Genomic DNA, 14184 nt, shown 5'->3' with positions numbered 1-14184 from the left:
ATACCATACCAGAACTTTTGCTACAAGATGTCAGGGCAAAGCAAGATATATGTCAATCTAAAAGATGGATTTTCCATTGCGGAAAAAAAGCAGTGAAGCTGAAAGACACGGCCGAAAATGTCCTCACGTGGCTGGCAAAGTTCAAAGAAGTAGGAGACATCGCTGCAAATGCTGACCCAGTGCATGCGGGACTGCCATGGGCTGGGATCAGATTATTGCTTCAGGTACGAGGATGAAAACCTGTGGCGGATGGTGTCAGTAAATTTCTAATCAGGTCCAGGCAACTCTTTCGGAACGAGAGCAAATGGAGGCTCTACTTCGAGGGCTTGATAGAATCACGTATATCCTTTTGCGGTGCCAACTTTACGAGGCCTTTCTACTACACGAAAATAGAGCTACCCATAACTTGCAACTGGCACTGATTGATATGTATGCTCTCATCCTGAGTTTCTTGGCCAAGGCAACGCGAGTCTATGAAAGGAATCATGCCCAAAGGGCATTGGCTGCGTTCTGGACAACCAGCGACATACTTCATTTTGAAAGGGAGTGTCAGGACCTTGAAAGACGAGCTGAGTCTGAGGCGCAAAACTGTGAGAGATATCTCAATGCTGCTGAACGTGTAAAAGCTTCCAAAGCTCGCGAGTATCTATCTCAACTGCCTAAAATGGAGAACCTGCAAGGTTTAATCACACAGGTCGATGATATCTGGAGTACATTACAGAAGCAGGAGACGAATGAGATCCTTCAATGGCTCTCGAAAATCCCATATCAAGATCATCACAAAACAGCTTGCGAGGGACGCACCGCGGGGACTGGTGAATGGATTTTTGAAAACGAGTCCTATTCATTATGGCAAAGGTCTTGTCAATCAGAGATATTCTGGCTCCATGGAATCCGTGAGTCCCACTGATCTCGAATTTATCCCGGTAATGTACTAAATACCCCAGCCGGTGCTGGCAAAACAAAGCTCACCTCCAGGGTTGTCGATCGATGGCTGAAGACTCAAACGCATGATAATGCTGTCGCTTACTTTTATTGCAATTATAAGCAAGAATCTCGACGGGATCCCCAAAAAATACTACAGAGCCTGGTAAAACAAATAGCTAAATGTCCACAAAGAGACTCCATCCATCAGAATACTGTTGATGTTTATCGAAGAAACCAGAATATAGGTGGTGGCTCAGCGGAGCTTAGCTTTGCAGAAAGCGAGGACATGCTGTGTGAGCTAGCACAAGGATACTCTCAAGTGACTTTAATCCTTGATGCATTAGACGAATGCGATCAATCGCTTCGAGGAAAGCTAATCAAAGCATTCGATCTTTTAATTACGCGATGTGACAGGAATATAAAGGTGTTCATTTCTAGCCGGCGCGACGATGATATCAAGCGGCGGCTTGAAAATAGGGTGAATATTGGTCTCGAGGTTACCAATAATACGGACGATATCAACAAGTTTGTTCTACAACGGATTGAAGATGGACAAGATGATCGTCGTAAGCCAATATGCAACGCACTGAAAGATGAAATCGTTATGACTCTTGGAGAGAAGAGTCAAGGAATGCAAGTTTCCTCTTTACCCCTTCTTTTCCTTTCAATGAACGCGTAACAAATAGCTGACTCGGTTGATTATATAGGTTCCAATGGGCTGCTTTACAGATTGAGCAGATTCTTTGCCTTGGCCTTGAACGTGACATCCGGCTTCGCCTGGGTCGACTTCCACATGATCTTAAGACAGCATATGACGAAATACTGGACAGGATAAAAAGCTCGACAGGAAGTACGCCAATTATTTCTATGAGGGCCTTCCAATGGGTCTTATTCTCCTACAAACCTCTATCCCCAGAGGCTCTGGTTACACTTATCAGCAAGGATTCTCTGAATGATGAAAGCGAGCTTTCTGACTTGGACATCTACTTCGTCCTTGATGCCTGTGATAATCTTCTGCTTGTTGATGAAGAAGCCAATATCTGCCGATTCTCACACTTTTCAGTCCAGGAATATCTGCAAGATCACCATTACAGTCCGAAAGAACCAAACAGGATTGAATATGCACAAGCGGAGCTTGCTTCTATGGCGATCAGATGCATCCTTCAAACCAATGAAGGACAAATCTGCGGTGAAATGCTTAAGCCCATACCCGGAATGAGATATGCAGCAGCGTATTGGTACCGCCATGCCCGAGTAGCTTTAAATGCAGGCCCGCACCAGCAATTGCAGGTTTTGATCGATCAACTTTTCAGCAGCTGCTACACCAGGGCGTACACAAATTGGCTGGATGTCTGGAATCCTGACTCCTCAATGCGAGTTCAAGGAACAAGGGAATTCCCCAGGCCATTGTACTATGCGTCCTTACTTGGATTTCAGGCCTCCGTGGAAAAAAATGCTTGGAGAGGGTGCGGTTGTTCGTCAAGAAGGAAGGTTTGGGAATGCATTTGTGGCGTCAGCAATTCGCTCTCACTCCAATATTGCAAAATTACTATTGGATACGCAACCTAAAGTCGATGCGGGCGATTTTTACCGGATCATGCGAAAGATCAAAGGTAAAGTGGACAGCACACTCGCCGTTCTACTGGAATCAGGGGCTCTATTTGACTCAATAGTCGGCCCTGAAGAACACAAAAAAGTGATAAACAAAATGTATATCAACGCAGCGGCCTCGAACACTTCACACGGAGATAACATAATCGCCTTTCTTTTGCATAATAGCGAGGGAGAGATCCCTATCACGGCGGGTATGGTCGAGACCGCAGCGAAGAACGAGATTATCGCACATAAAGTAATGGCTGTGCTTCTTCAGAAACGAGGAACAGAGCTACCAATTACCAAAAACGCCCTGAAGCTAGCAATAGGGAACTGGCGTTGTGGAGAGAAGGTACTATCTCTTCTCCTCGAACACGGAATTGATATTCCTGTTACAGAAGACGTAATAAACCAAGCAGTACGCAATGGCCGCTGTGGTGAGAAGACGTTGCCTCTTCTTATCAAGCTCTGGAGCTCAGATATAATCATCACAGAAGGGGTGATTCTGAATGCAGCACGAAACCCATGGAATGGAGACAAATTGATGGCTCTAATATTGAGCAAATGGGGCACACAGACTCCCATCACAGAAGCGGTGCTTATGACTGCAGCTGGAAATTGTGGAGTTGGTGAGAAGATAATGACTCTACTTTTGGGAGTCTCTGAACATCTCGTTATCACTGAAGAGATTGTCAAGAAAGCAGCAGTAAATTGGGGTGTCGGTGACAGAATATTCTTGCTGATGCTGGACAAGTTGGATCAAGAGTTGTTAACCGAGAATGTGATGATGAAAGTTTGCTGGAAACTGGGGAGTGGGGGATAGCATTATCACTTTGCTCAAAATGAGGTTTGCTGAGCTTCCTGTTACTAATAATGTAGTGAAAGTTGCAGAGTGGAATACGAAATCTACAGAACAGATACTGGGTCTTGTTGGGAAGACGAGACCGACCATTACGGTTGATACACCGATATGATTGATAGAATTGACATTATAGACAGGTATCAGATCCAACATCATATGTTCCTTGCCTAGTCTTAGGTTGAATCGGTGTTTATAACCTAGACTTCCTGATCATACTATTCATTAACGGGCCACTTAGCTGTCATAGTCACCATCATTGACAAGAGAGCCAAGAAAATCAGGACCTCTCCGTCTCTACTGTTTGCTGTCATCCTCGTATGGATAGCCATCGTAGTATTCTTGCCCGTTTACCTAGCACTGGTCGATCCCTGTCACTCCGCCAGTAAAACTGCCTATTGTTTGCTATACCCTGTCCGTGACGTGTTTCAGGTTGATTGGTTTTACGTTGACAGTTGACATGTCAATCTACCCGTAGTCCAAAGATAGATCCCGTCCCCAGTAATTGACCATTTAAAAAAGTAACAGCGGGGAATATAAAATGCCCCTATCATCATCTGAATCTCTGTTGACATGGTACAACATGGAGTATACTTCTATCCCATCCATTATGACGCAAAAAGAAACCCACCCCAGAGTGGACCACATCAAATCCCCCAAAATCTTCCCCGTCCTGAACGGTAAAGTATCCCTGGTAACAGGCGGCGCACAGGGAATCGGAAAAGCCATCGCGGAGGTATTCCTCAAAGCCGGCGCCATCGTCGTGATAGCCGATATCCAGGAAACGACGGCACAAAAGACAGTGAAGGAATTGCAAAGTCTAGGCGAGGTCTCGTTTTGCAAGGCTGATATTTCAAACCCCAATGATGTGAAGAATATGATTGCGTATATAACGACGAAATACGGACGGTTGGATATCGCTGTGAACAACGCAGCCCTGACACCAGACAAGACACCGTTTGTTGATTTCGACGTCGAGTATTGGAAGAAAACGATCGATATCAACCTGACTGGGACAGCGTTATGCTGTAAACATGAACTGCAGCAGATGATAGCACAGAAAACGCCCGGGTCGATTGTGAATATCGCTTCGATTAATGCGTTCAAGGTCCAGCCGAATATGCCTGCTTACACGGCGGCTAAACATGCGGTTTTGGGGTTGACCAAGCATGCGGCTATGGAAGGGGGTCCGTATGGGATTCGGGTTAATGCGATTGCTCCTGGGCCTATCTTGGTATGATCAATCACCTCATGCCATCAGCAAGTCAAATTAGTTGCTAATTATGCACAGACTGAGATGGCAGCAGCTGCGTTGAAGATAATGGGAACGACCCACGAAGAGTTTGCGTCGAGTGTTTGTCATTTGAAGCGGTTTGGACAACCACATGAAGTTGCCCAGGGCTGTCTTTGGCTTTCGTCGAATGGGGCGTCGTTTGTCACTGGGACTTGTGTGCCGGTTGATGGAGGGGTTCTGGCCAAGATGTGATAACATGCTTTAAGAAAGATCAACCTCTCTGACGGATTTGAAAGTGTTCCTGCTTGAATAAGATGTCTTCAAGACTATGAACGATAAATAAGATGAACCAACCTGGAACCCATGGCCGATTCTTAGCCCCGTAATGGCTTGTCAGCTTTCGTCTTCGAGGTGTCTCGCAGTGAGGACTCGTCCCGCCTTGAGGAATGCTTCCCATGTGAAATCATCACCAGCTTCATAGACCAGTCAATGAATGTAGATGCTGATATTGGAGACAGCTGATATTGTTCTGAATCAGACATAGCGGCAGGGCAGAGCTGGATTGGGAGGGCTCTCTACAACAGATCCATGTATCCGCGCCGAGTCTGGCAGAATTCTCTGATAGGAGCTGTCCCAATGTCAGATTTTAAAATTGTCTGAGGGCATATTTAATCACGCACTGTAGAGATGACAGCTTTTTAGAGTCAAGAGTACGATTCAGGATGCCTTTTGTCGAAGCAATCCGTATAGCGCTTATTAGTTCATCACTGGCTAGAATGCTGTCTATACCCAGCGACTCAAGCTGCCCTTGTCCATCTAACCCAAATTCATGCATAAGTTTCCTCTTGTCAACATGCAGTCCAGCATCGACAGCTTTGCGGATCATCCAGGCCAGTGGAATGTGACCAGGACCCAGTTCATCGCCAGGCTTTACAGGAGCAGTTCCACAAATGTCCTAAAAACATCAGAGGGGCTCAAATAATTATAGTCTCTATGGGAAGTACTTACAGCATGGCAGCCTGAGAACCATAATTCTTGAATGTTTTCCGAGTGTTCGGTAGTCACATCACTTGCGGCCAACGTCGGAAGTCGAGTGCTCCGTTCATCAATTGACACCGCATGGCGGACAATGCAACCAGAACTAGAAATCCTTGAGGGCAGATTCAGTGACCAGTAAGTGGTGTTTTTAAATCCAGTGTCTATCCTGGCAGCATCGAATATACCCAGGAAGGAAACCTTGCCGATAGGCCTGCAATATTTCTCGCGAAGCTCCCTCATGTCCCAGTACCTGGTCCTCTCTTGCATTACATAGTAATTACCACCAAGCGTTGCCGATTTCCAGAAGCAGTATTCACGAAAGGCATGAATCACTTCAATATTCTTGTTGAAATTGCTAGACAGGAGTCCAATATTTTCAAGCATCCGGGCCAAATCCTGTGCAGCCCAACCTCCAACGGAGAAGCCGAATATATATATTCTATCATGAGGGTTGTGATGTTTCATTAACCACTGTTCAAAATGATCAGCAGGTACTTCAAAAATAAAGAGAAGAAAGACAGAGTGGTTGGGTTATAAAGGCGAACTAACCGCGTATGCGTCATTGACACATTCCACCACATTGTCAACATGCTTCCCTGATACCACTGGAGAATAGTGAATCTGAGATGCGTTCGTGCAGTCGAGAAGGTTGTATATTCTTTCAACATTTGACAGAGATTTCAAGTTTTTGGCCACATTTCTTGGTTCTTGGAAGCAGATAACCAGGTTCTTGAGATGCAGTTTTTCACCACCTGTTGCGTATGCTGTCGTTGTGCTTGAAAATCCATAGGGATTTTGGTCGAATAGGGGACAGCCCACAGTCCTTGCGCTAGTATCTCCCTTTCCGTAAAGGCCTTTACCACATATACTATCTTTGGTCTATTGAGACCGTCGTCGAAGGTAAATTTCTTTTCCATCTTGCTATTTCTCGCTCTTATATATTGATTGTCATGATCTGGTCTTTGTATCACTTTGATCCCCACTAGCCTCGAGTAACTGACCGATGTGTCCTGGCACTCCAGGATCAGATGGCTGCTTGAAGAAGATAGAGGCAGTTGCAGCCTGATTCCTCTATTAGTCACCGCACATGGCATACGATCTTTGACAAAGTAGAATGGAATGATACTTCCAGAGTTCTTAAAGTCCAAGGGTGACTTGGCAAGGAGTCCTATAGGACAGTCATCGTCTTCTTCAAGATGCTCCCATGCGAAAAGAGACTGATCATCCGAGTCTTTCATAATCTCTTCTTGTAGGCCGATAAAAGCATTTTTTCCCTCTCCGTAGAGGAGAGGCATGTTAATGCCGAAGATCCCCATAAGGCAGTATGCCACATCCTCGGTTCTGGTTGTCTTTCTGTCGGCAGCCCATGACATTCGTTTGGCGATGCTAAACCCATGCAGTTGTGATTTTTCTCGTAGGATCAATTCATCTATGCCGGTTACTTCGCGTATCAATGTCGATAGGTCGTCTCTTGATCCTATATCTTTCCACGCGCTGTTTCTGTCCCAGCTTCCTGCCCAGTCATATGTTGCAAGAAAGAGTACTTTAGACGGTGCAATGAGTTCTTGCAATGTCCAGCCCCGTGTAAACCATTGGCTTTGCTTGATGCTGGTATGCAGCCTTTCTCGTTATCATCAGGATTGACATCACTTAAGAATGCATAGCACACTTCTGCTATTTGGTACCAGCGAAACATGGAATTGATAGCTTCAGACAGTTCAGCGCTACTCTCCTTGTTAATACAACATGTGTCGACCCAGGCGTACTCAAGCTGGTCTTACGCTGCTCGTTGGCAACATCGTTGGATTTTCCTATAGCCTTTGGTCTGTTTGTTGACATTGTTGGTCATGTCCTGGAAGGCCACTTCCCCATCTTCCCATCGATGAGAAAGAATGGCATACGGCGGGATTTTATTCTCGCCGAATTCTTTGAGCTGGAGAGTTGTCGTATGAACGAGGCGCATCTTGTCGAAAATGGTGACTGGAAGAGATCAGGAATGGCCAGATGGCGGGGGTTTTATGTTGGCAGATTTGGAAACAACTCTTGTCAGTTGTCGACGTGTCAAGCACCCCGCCAGGCTACTCTTTGTGGTTCCAACTACATATTGCTTTTTATTGAGAACTGACAGCCTTGTCGACAGATTTCAGCCTGAAGATGATGACTCAGAATGTCGTCTTTTTAAGCTAGATTTAAGATTATTCCAGCTCTCTTATTGACTATAATACAGCTGATGTGCAATATATTTCCCCAAATCCTGTTGTTCAAGATCTGCATCCAGTACTTTTGCGATTGACAATGCCTAAAAGGGTTAAGGTTAATGACATGACAACAACAAGGTACCTGTCAAGACACTCAAAGTGCACGACAACCCTTCATCCTCAAGAAAAATCACACTTGACATGCTATTGGAAATAGGAAATAAGTCGAATTTCCTCTATATCATCAACTATTCCCGTTGACATGCAACTATACGTCAGTCACTGTCTATTACAAGCAGGAGGTGGCAGAGCCCTGGAACCGAAGCCTTTGGTATCATGTGTTTTTGAGGTTAATTATCACATGCTCACTAACTTGAGATTATAATTCGAAGGACCTCTATACCTCCCAGCTCAGCGATGAATCTGGGATGAAGAACAACAGCTCCGAAGCAGATACGTTTCATTCGATCTCAATGCTCAGGTTCAAGCCAGAGAAGAAGCTGCTACAAACAATGATGGCGCCAACGTCTCGATACTGGCAAAAGGCAATTTTAACAAGGTATCTTTCATTATCATGAGAGATGGACTGGAGTTAGTTGTTAAGAGCCCAAATCCAAATGCTGGACCTGACCACTATACAACGGCGTCGGAGGTGGCGACAATGCAATATGTACAAGACCAAAACATACCGTCAAAACATCTCGGTCAGACTAACATCTTCTAAAGCAAGGGAAAATCTCAAAATCCCTGTTCCTAGAATCCTCGCCTACTGCTCTCGGGCTATCGGAAGGAAGCTTGGCTCAGAGTATATCGTCATGGAGAGGGGTCCAAGCATCGAGCTTGGTCGTGTGTGGGAAACTCTCAAGCCGCGGGACAAATTACCTATCGTGAAGCAAATTGGTTCAATCTAGCCTTCCAAAGAATGTCGAAGACTTGAATGCCCAAGACAAAAAGGCTGCTGGGGATTCGTTTCTTGCAGGCGCTCCGGCTTTATTACGAGACATCAATTGGGGTTCTAATTTGTCGGCGCAGCTATCTGGACGTTGACGTCAATGGTGCCAGTTATTGTGCCACTCTGCAGATCACCTCACCCTGAAATTGATTGCTCTGAGACAGTATTAACTCCTTGATTTGTGTGAATGACCGGTCCAGCCCTCATTCGTTGATTATCTGACAGTTGTGCAAAACGTGCGTAGATCCCGCCTCCGAAGATAGGAAGCATGCGATCCTACCGAGCATATTCCGACTTTTATCTACAGCCTCACTTTGAAGACTTCTGCACTCAGCCCATCATGCAGTTACCCGTTCATCCGTCGAAAGACCACCGATCATCCGTTCTACCCGAAGTGAAGCCGAAGAAATTTGACCGGCACCGATAACATCATAGCACACCGAGTCAAGGCAAGCCGAGTCAGATAGCAAAAACGGGGGCTAAATTAAGCCGTCACGGAGACTTTCAGGAATTTTCTCGGCGACTTTAGCTTTGTTTAGAGTGATTTTCGTAAGGACGATCGTGGTCTGATTATCTATAGTGGAGACCATGCAACGGTTATTGTGGGTATCTAGAGCAGAATTCGTTATAGTGGCGATCCACAGCGGTGTTTGGAAGGATTTGGAAGGATTCTGGAATGTTTCTTTTTTTTCCGTGCAGGATTTTACTTTTGATGATTTAGAATTAAGATTTAATGTAGTGATAGTTGAAGTATATCTTGTTGTACATCGATGGATAGGTATGCTATAGAGTAGTTAGCAGGTTCCACTCTGCACACACGCGGACAACTATAGTAGGAATATTGCAAATAAAGATATAACAACAAACGTGAAACAAGGCACCCTCATCAGCTGATTCGAATCCACTGCGGATATAGCATATCGCATCATCTCCACTCAATGAGCTCTGGTCACAGCTGGCGTGGTACAGCAGCACTCAAGTCGTGCCGTCTAACCCACGGCCGCATGAGGATGAATCAAGGGCTGGTAGCCTAACTGAGATAATTAATAACTATATAAACCCGTACTCCCACTCCCTATTTAATATAGTCCATCTTTCTTCAATCCATAATAATCACCCTAGATCAATTCTATTCCCATTCATCCAAAATGAGCGTCACATACGAAGTCTTCCGCGGCTCCGCCGAAGGCCGAATCATCTCCGACAAAACCACCCAAACCCTCGAACACAACGAAGTCTTCATCGAAACCACCCATTCCGGCCTCTGCGGCACAGACGAACACTACCTCACTTCTGGCCAAGTCCTCGGTCATGAGGGAATCGGCATCATCAAAGCCGCCGGCCCAGGCGTGAGCAGCGTCAAAGTCGGCGACAGGGTCGGATTCGGATACACGCACAGCATCTGCGCGTCGTGCGATAACTGCGCAACCGGCTGGGACCAGTACTGTCGCAACCAGAAGCAGTATGGTTTCCATGACTTTGATAACGGGACGTTTAGCTATGGGGCTGTCTGGGATGCGCATTGCGTTTATCCGATTCCCGAGGGGTATGACTCTATACATGCGGCGCCGCTGATGTGTGCGGGTGCGACGGTGTGGACTGTGCTCACTGAGTATGGGATTCGGGCGACGGATCGGGTGGCGGTTATGGGGATTGGGGGGTTGGGACATGTGGCGATCAAGCTTGCTGCGGCGATGGGGTGTCATGTTGTTGTGTTGTCTAGCTCGGAGTCGAAGAGACAGGAGGCGATGGAGTTTGGGGCGTCTGAGTATCATGTTTTCCGGTCTGGAGACGCGGCGCCCAAGGACTTTAAGCCCGTGAATCATCTTTTGCTGTGTGGGAGTGCTAGTATTGATTATTCTTCGTGAGTGTTCTTCCCTCCCTCTTTTGGATGAGATGAGCAGTTGCTAACATGTGATGGAAGGCTGGTCCCGCTCATGAACACACACGGAAACATCTACCCTCTCACAGTCTCTTTTGATGCATCGCCGATTCCTTTGCTCGAGTTGAACTGGAGGGGTGTTCGCATTCAGGGCTCGTTGGTGGCATCTCGCCATAGCATTCGCGATCTGCTTGAGTTTGCGGCACGGAAAAATATCACGCCTACTGTTATGACTTTCCCATTGAACCCTGCTGGTATTGAGGAGGCGATGCAGGTCTTGAGAGATGGAAAGATGAGATACCGCGGTGTGCTGGTTCGTAACTAGGTCAGCCTGTCTTGTATATAGAATAATAGACCACTCTGCTCTTAGGATTATAGAATATAGAATATAGACTATAATATATCCTGCATCAGAGTATCCTGTTTACTAACTTAATAAAGTTGCTTTGTGACATTGAAATAATCGAGTATTGTACAAGCAAACTCCATTTTCCTTAGTTTACTTAAGCTCAGTCTGACCTGCCCATGTATGCCGTGTCGCTGTTGACCTTTGCGCTTCTACCGGTGGCTGATGAACCTCTTCAAATCCAGGCATTTCAAAGGCAAAACTGAAAGTGTGCTCAGGCTCCGAACCATCCCCTTTTGACTCTGTGTCTCAGATACGTCATTATCATGGGTGTGCACGGCTATATGTCCCTGTCTGCGTCTGTTTCGTAGAAACATGAGAATCTCAGCTACCAAGATGAAGATGGCGCCAGCAGCAGTGCCAAGATCGATTCCAGTTGGCGCTAGTAGACAAACCAGAGGAAGAGGAGGCAGAGGAGGATTGTGTAGTTGTTATTTCTGGTGACGTACTCGTGGTTGATGTACTCTTAGCAGCTGGCGTGCCTGTAGCGGTCGTGCCAGCAGACCAGCACGCGACCAGCTTTGACGGAGCAGCGGCTCTGAATGTCTCGTCGGTGGTATTTTGGCATGGAAGGGTAACATTGTCACTACCGTTGGAACAGCAGTGCCAATGTCCAGAGTCGGAGTTGTAAACGACATCGGGTCGGGTGATGTCTCCTATGCAGAGTTCATGGTTAGATGGAAACAACATTCACTGTCAAAAGCCTTACCGCATCAATCAGAGCAGCCAGCGGGGTCTGTTTATTCAGGAGCCCTCCATCAGAACAACTGATCTTCTACATTTGGCCCGCCCACGGGGAATCATCGTCTGTATAAGACCAGTTTGAACAAGCTACTGAGATTTGCTGATGATGTCTGAACCCTAATTTTGAGGTCACTTGGCTGACAAAGTGACATGGTGGGTGGAGGTTGGATATCCGATGGAAGATAAAGAATCGAACGCGTCTTCAGGTACCGAGTAGAGATTTGGAGAGGATATCTGGAGTCTCAAATGGCATCCCTGGACAGAGGCTTGATCTCATGAGAGCAGCGACGGTTCGGGCAAGTGCCGAGCGGCAATTCCTGTGGAGAGAGATGGACAGTGTTGAATTGAGATAAGTTGCGATGAGTTGCGATGAGTTGAGATGGAGGGCTACTTATAGATTGGGCCTAGCCTGGATAGCCTGAGCCATGCACTCGATGAAAAAGGCTTTCTCTGTCGTGATATTGGACTTTCTGATATCGACATACTCAAAATGGCACTATTACTGTTGTTCAATAAGATTTATAGCCGGGGGCTGGATTTATGCTGCTATTCCTGAACTTAGCAGTTCTAAACTTGATATACAAGACAGGTGAGATACACTTATATCTAGTTATCTCTTTAATATCAGCTACCCTTCCTAATGTTACGTGCGCCGTCTACTCAAGTACCACATCTCAACAGTATCATCTGATAATTTCCAGCCCTTCCAAACAAGTTTCGACTCATCCCCCTCTTCCCACCACCCCATCGCTCCCTTTGCATACAGCAAATACCGCTTTTCGATTGATTTGTTCATGACATCTTCACGGCGGCGAATCTCTTCATAGTCGATGTCATCTGGTTCCTGCCACGGAGAGTCAAATAAGCCACCCTCAATCAATCTTTCATGGTCCCACATGACATAGCCCCATCTTCGCAGCTCACGCATTTCTATGTTGTAGAAAATGAATGGGAATTCAAATTTGAGATGGGCCCAGCGCCATGCTTCAGCAGGGCCAGTATTTGGATCGTCAACAAGAGGGACGAGCAGGCAAGTGGAAGATCCGTTAGGGTCACAGTCTTCAAGTAAATGACTTTTGCTCTCGCCTTCGTCTTCCTCGCTTTCAGTCCCATCATCGCTATTGCCGTAATTATCGCTTTCCTTGCTGTCGCTGTCATCTCCATTAAAGTACTTTAACATGTCCAAACTGCTGGGAAGAAAGTAAGACAACAGTCCAAGCTTAGGGTTAAGGAGATTGTAACGCTCTTCGTAGGTTTGTGCGGTAACAACATGGCGAAGAGGGTGGAATCTCATGATTGCGATAACGGCTCCAAATATCAAGAACTTTTTCGCGCGTCCATAGGCCGTTGACAGCCTCGACGTGAGAGGCGTCGAACGCGAATATTGCTTCAGGAAGTAGTTCAGGAGAGATTAAATTGGTCAACACTTGCTGGATGATGGCACGATTGCTATCGAGAAAAGCTGTATATAAAGAAGAATGAGGAAGGATGGCAGCATGCAGCGTCTCTAGGTCTGGCAGGGAGGATAGAACGGCCTGTCTGCACTCAATAGGGAGGATGCACAACGAGAGTCTGGGTGTGGATTCCAGCTCATCCACTATTATCTCTGTGCTTTTTCGTGAAAGAAGTTGTGTCAAAAGTGTCAACGGTTCAGTTCTCGAGAGATGGCACAGTCGGAAGCTCTGTGTTGACTCAGATGAGGGGTAATGACAAGGCTCGAAGACGGGCTATTCCAGGGCGTCAAAGTCGATGCCTGCGAGGTTATTACCCCTGGAAACGTTATTGTTCTTAAAACAAGCGCTGGTATGGGTCGTATCACGCCTGGGCAACAGTTAAGTGGGTGTGAAGGCACGAGCTGGTGGATGAAGCTATTGTCGCACCTTTGCATGTGCGCAGCTAAACACAATAGCAGGCACGTGGACAGCCCCAGTTTCAATATCCACTAAATCAATCCAGACCATCTAGACCTATTAATCTGCTATCGATTAATTGGTACTTCACGGCCAGTGGTTCCTGGGGCTGAGCGTCACGCTGGTCCATCGCTTGGAATAATCCCAAGTCCGTTCAGACAGACAATATCAATGTGTTTGCAATCCTTGCGATTATTGTGTCTATCCATTCTCTTGGGTCTGTTTAGCCAACACCATCACTAAATGCCTCACTATTCGAGAGAGATCATCGCGAAAATGTTGCTCAGACCTCGGCCTGATACTTTGCGTATCGCTTCGACGTCGCAGCATCAGTATCACTTAGCGATTCTATACTCATCTTTTGGTATTCAATCATGGAGAAAAATCTATATAAATAGATACCAGATATTCTGTCTGTCTGTCCTCATCATCAAAGCAAAA

The 14184-nt window shown here is 46.2% G+C and overlaps 6 protein-coding genes across 6 annotated transcripts; 4 read left to right on the top strand and 2 right to left on the bottom strand.

Annotated features, from left to right (window-relative positions):
* Positions 1 to 81: 81 nt before the first annotated feature.
* ASPWEDRAFT_312432 (uncharacterized protein) lies at positions 82 to 2645 on the top strand. The gene is made up of 4 exons (XM_040833524.1): positions 82 to 224; positions 281 to 896; positions 948 to 1560; positions 1635 to 2645. The coding sequence occupies exons 2-4, from the start codon at positions 305 to 307 to the stop codon at positions 2494 to 2496; spliced, it is 2067 nt and encodes a 688-aa protein (XP_040691851.1). The 5' UTR covers positions 82 to 224; positions 281 to 304; the 3' UTR covers positions 2497 to 2645.
* Positions 2646 to 3870: 1225 nt separating this feature from the next.
* ASPWEDRAFT_35754 (SDR family NAD(P)-dependent oxidoreductase) lies at positions 3871 to 5016 on the top strand. The gene has a single exon (XM_040834291.1). The coding sequence runs from the start codon at positions 3921 to 3923 to the stop codon at positions 4617 to 4619; it is 699 nt and encodes a 232-aa protein (XP_040691850.1). The 5' UTR covers positions 3871 to 3920; the 3' UTR covers positions 4620 to 5016.
* A 131-nt stretch (positions 5017 to 5147) lies between these two features.
* On the bottom strand, positions 5148 to 7614 carry ASPWEDRAFT_168102 (T6SS phospholipase effector Tle1-like catalytic domain-containing protein; the record flags this gene model as incomplete). The annotated part of the gene is made up of 7 exons (XM_040830256.1): positions 5148 to 5241; positions 5294 to 5568; positions 5622 to 6122; positions 6201 to 6505; positions 6748 to 7271; positions 7337 to 7375; positions 7433 to 7614. The coding sequence occupies 7 exons, from the start codon at positions 7612 to 7614 to the stop codon at positions 5148 to 5150; spliced, it is 1920 nt and encodes a 639-aa protein (XP_040691849.1).
* A 559-nt stretch (positions 7615 to 8173) lies between these two features.
* ASPWEDRAFT_35748 (uncharacterized protein) lies at positions 8174 to 8925 on the top strand. Its single transcript, XM_040834290.1, has one exon. It carries the CDS (start codon positions 8518 to 8520, stop codon positions 8758 to 8760), a length of 243 nt encoding a protein of 80 aa, XP_040691848.1. The 5' UTR covers positions 8174 to 8517; the 3' UTR covers positions 8761 to 8925.
* A 1024-nt stretch (positions 8926 to 9949) lies between these two features.
* Positions 9950 to 11008, top strand: ASPWEDRAFT_168101 (NAD(P)-dependent alcohol dehydrogenase; the record flags this gene model as incomplete). Its single annotated transcript, XM_040830255.1, has 2 exons — positions 9950 to 10665; positions 10726 to 11008. 2 exons carry the CDS (start codon positions 9950 to 9952, stop codon positions 11006 to 11008), a joined length of 999 nt encoding a protein of 332 aa, XP_040691847.1.
* Positions 11009 to 11241: 233 nt separating this feature from the next.
* On the bottom strand, positions 11242 to 13127 carry ASPWEDRAFT_168100 (uncharacterized protein; the record flags this gene model as incomplete). The annotated part of the gene is made up of 3 exons (XM_040830254.1): positions 11242 to 11471; positions 11539 to 11745; positions 12494 to 13127. The coding sequence occupies 3 exons, from the start codon at positions 13125 to 13127 to the stop codon at positions 11242 to 11244; spliced, it is 1071 nt and encodes a 356-aa protein (XP_040691846.1).
* Positions 13128 to 14184: the final 1057 nt, after the last annotated feature.

This window comes from Aspergillus wentii (genome assembly GCF_001890725.1).
Source record: "Aspergillus wentii DTO 134E9 unplaced genomic scaffold ASPWEscaffold_2, whole genome shotgun sequence".
Lineage (NCBI taxonomy): Eukaryota > Fungi > Ascomycota > Eurotiomycetes > Eurotiales > Aspergillaceae > Aspergillus > Aspergillus wentii.
Note: the sequence above shows the minus strand (reverse complement) of the source record. Positions and strands in the feature narration are given on the sequence as shown.

What these genes read in the sequence shown, in the direction of transcription:
- ASPWEDRAFT_35754 (XM_040834291.1), top strand. Translation starts at nt 3,921, where the DNA reads ATGCCCCTATCATCATCTGAATCTCTGTTGACATGGTACAACATGGAG.
- ASPWEDRAFT_312432 (XM_040833524.1), top strand. Translation starts at nt 305, where the DNA reads ATGGAGGCTCTACTTCGAGGGCTTGATAGAATCACGTATATCCTTTTG. An exon ending in ATTCTGGCTCCATGGAATCC is followed by an intron (nt 897 to 947) that starts GTGAGTCCCACT and finishes TAAATACCCCAG; the next exon opens with CCGGTGCTGGCAAAACAAAG. An exon ending in GGAGAGAAGAGTCAAGGAAT is followed by an intron (nt 1,561 to 1,634) that starts GCAAGTTTCCTC and finishes TTGATTATATAG; the next exon opens with GTTCCAATGGGCTGCTTTAC.
- ASPWEDRAFT_35748 (XM_040834290.1), top strand. Translation starts at nt 8,518, where the DNA reads ATGTACAAGACCAAAACATACCGTCAAAACATCTCGGTCAGACTAACA.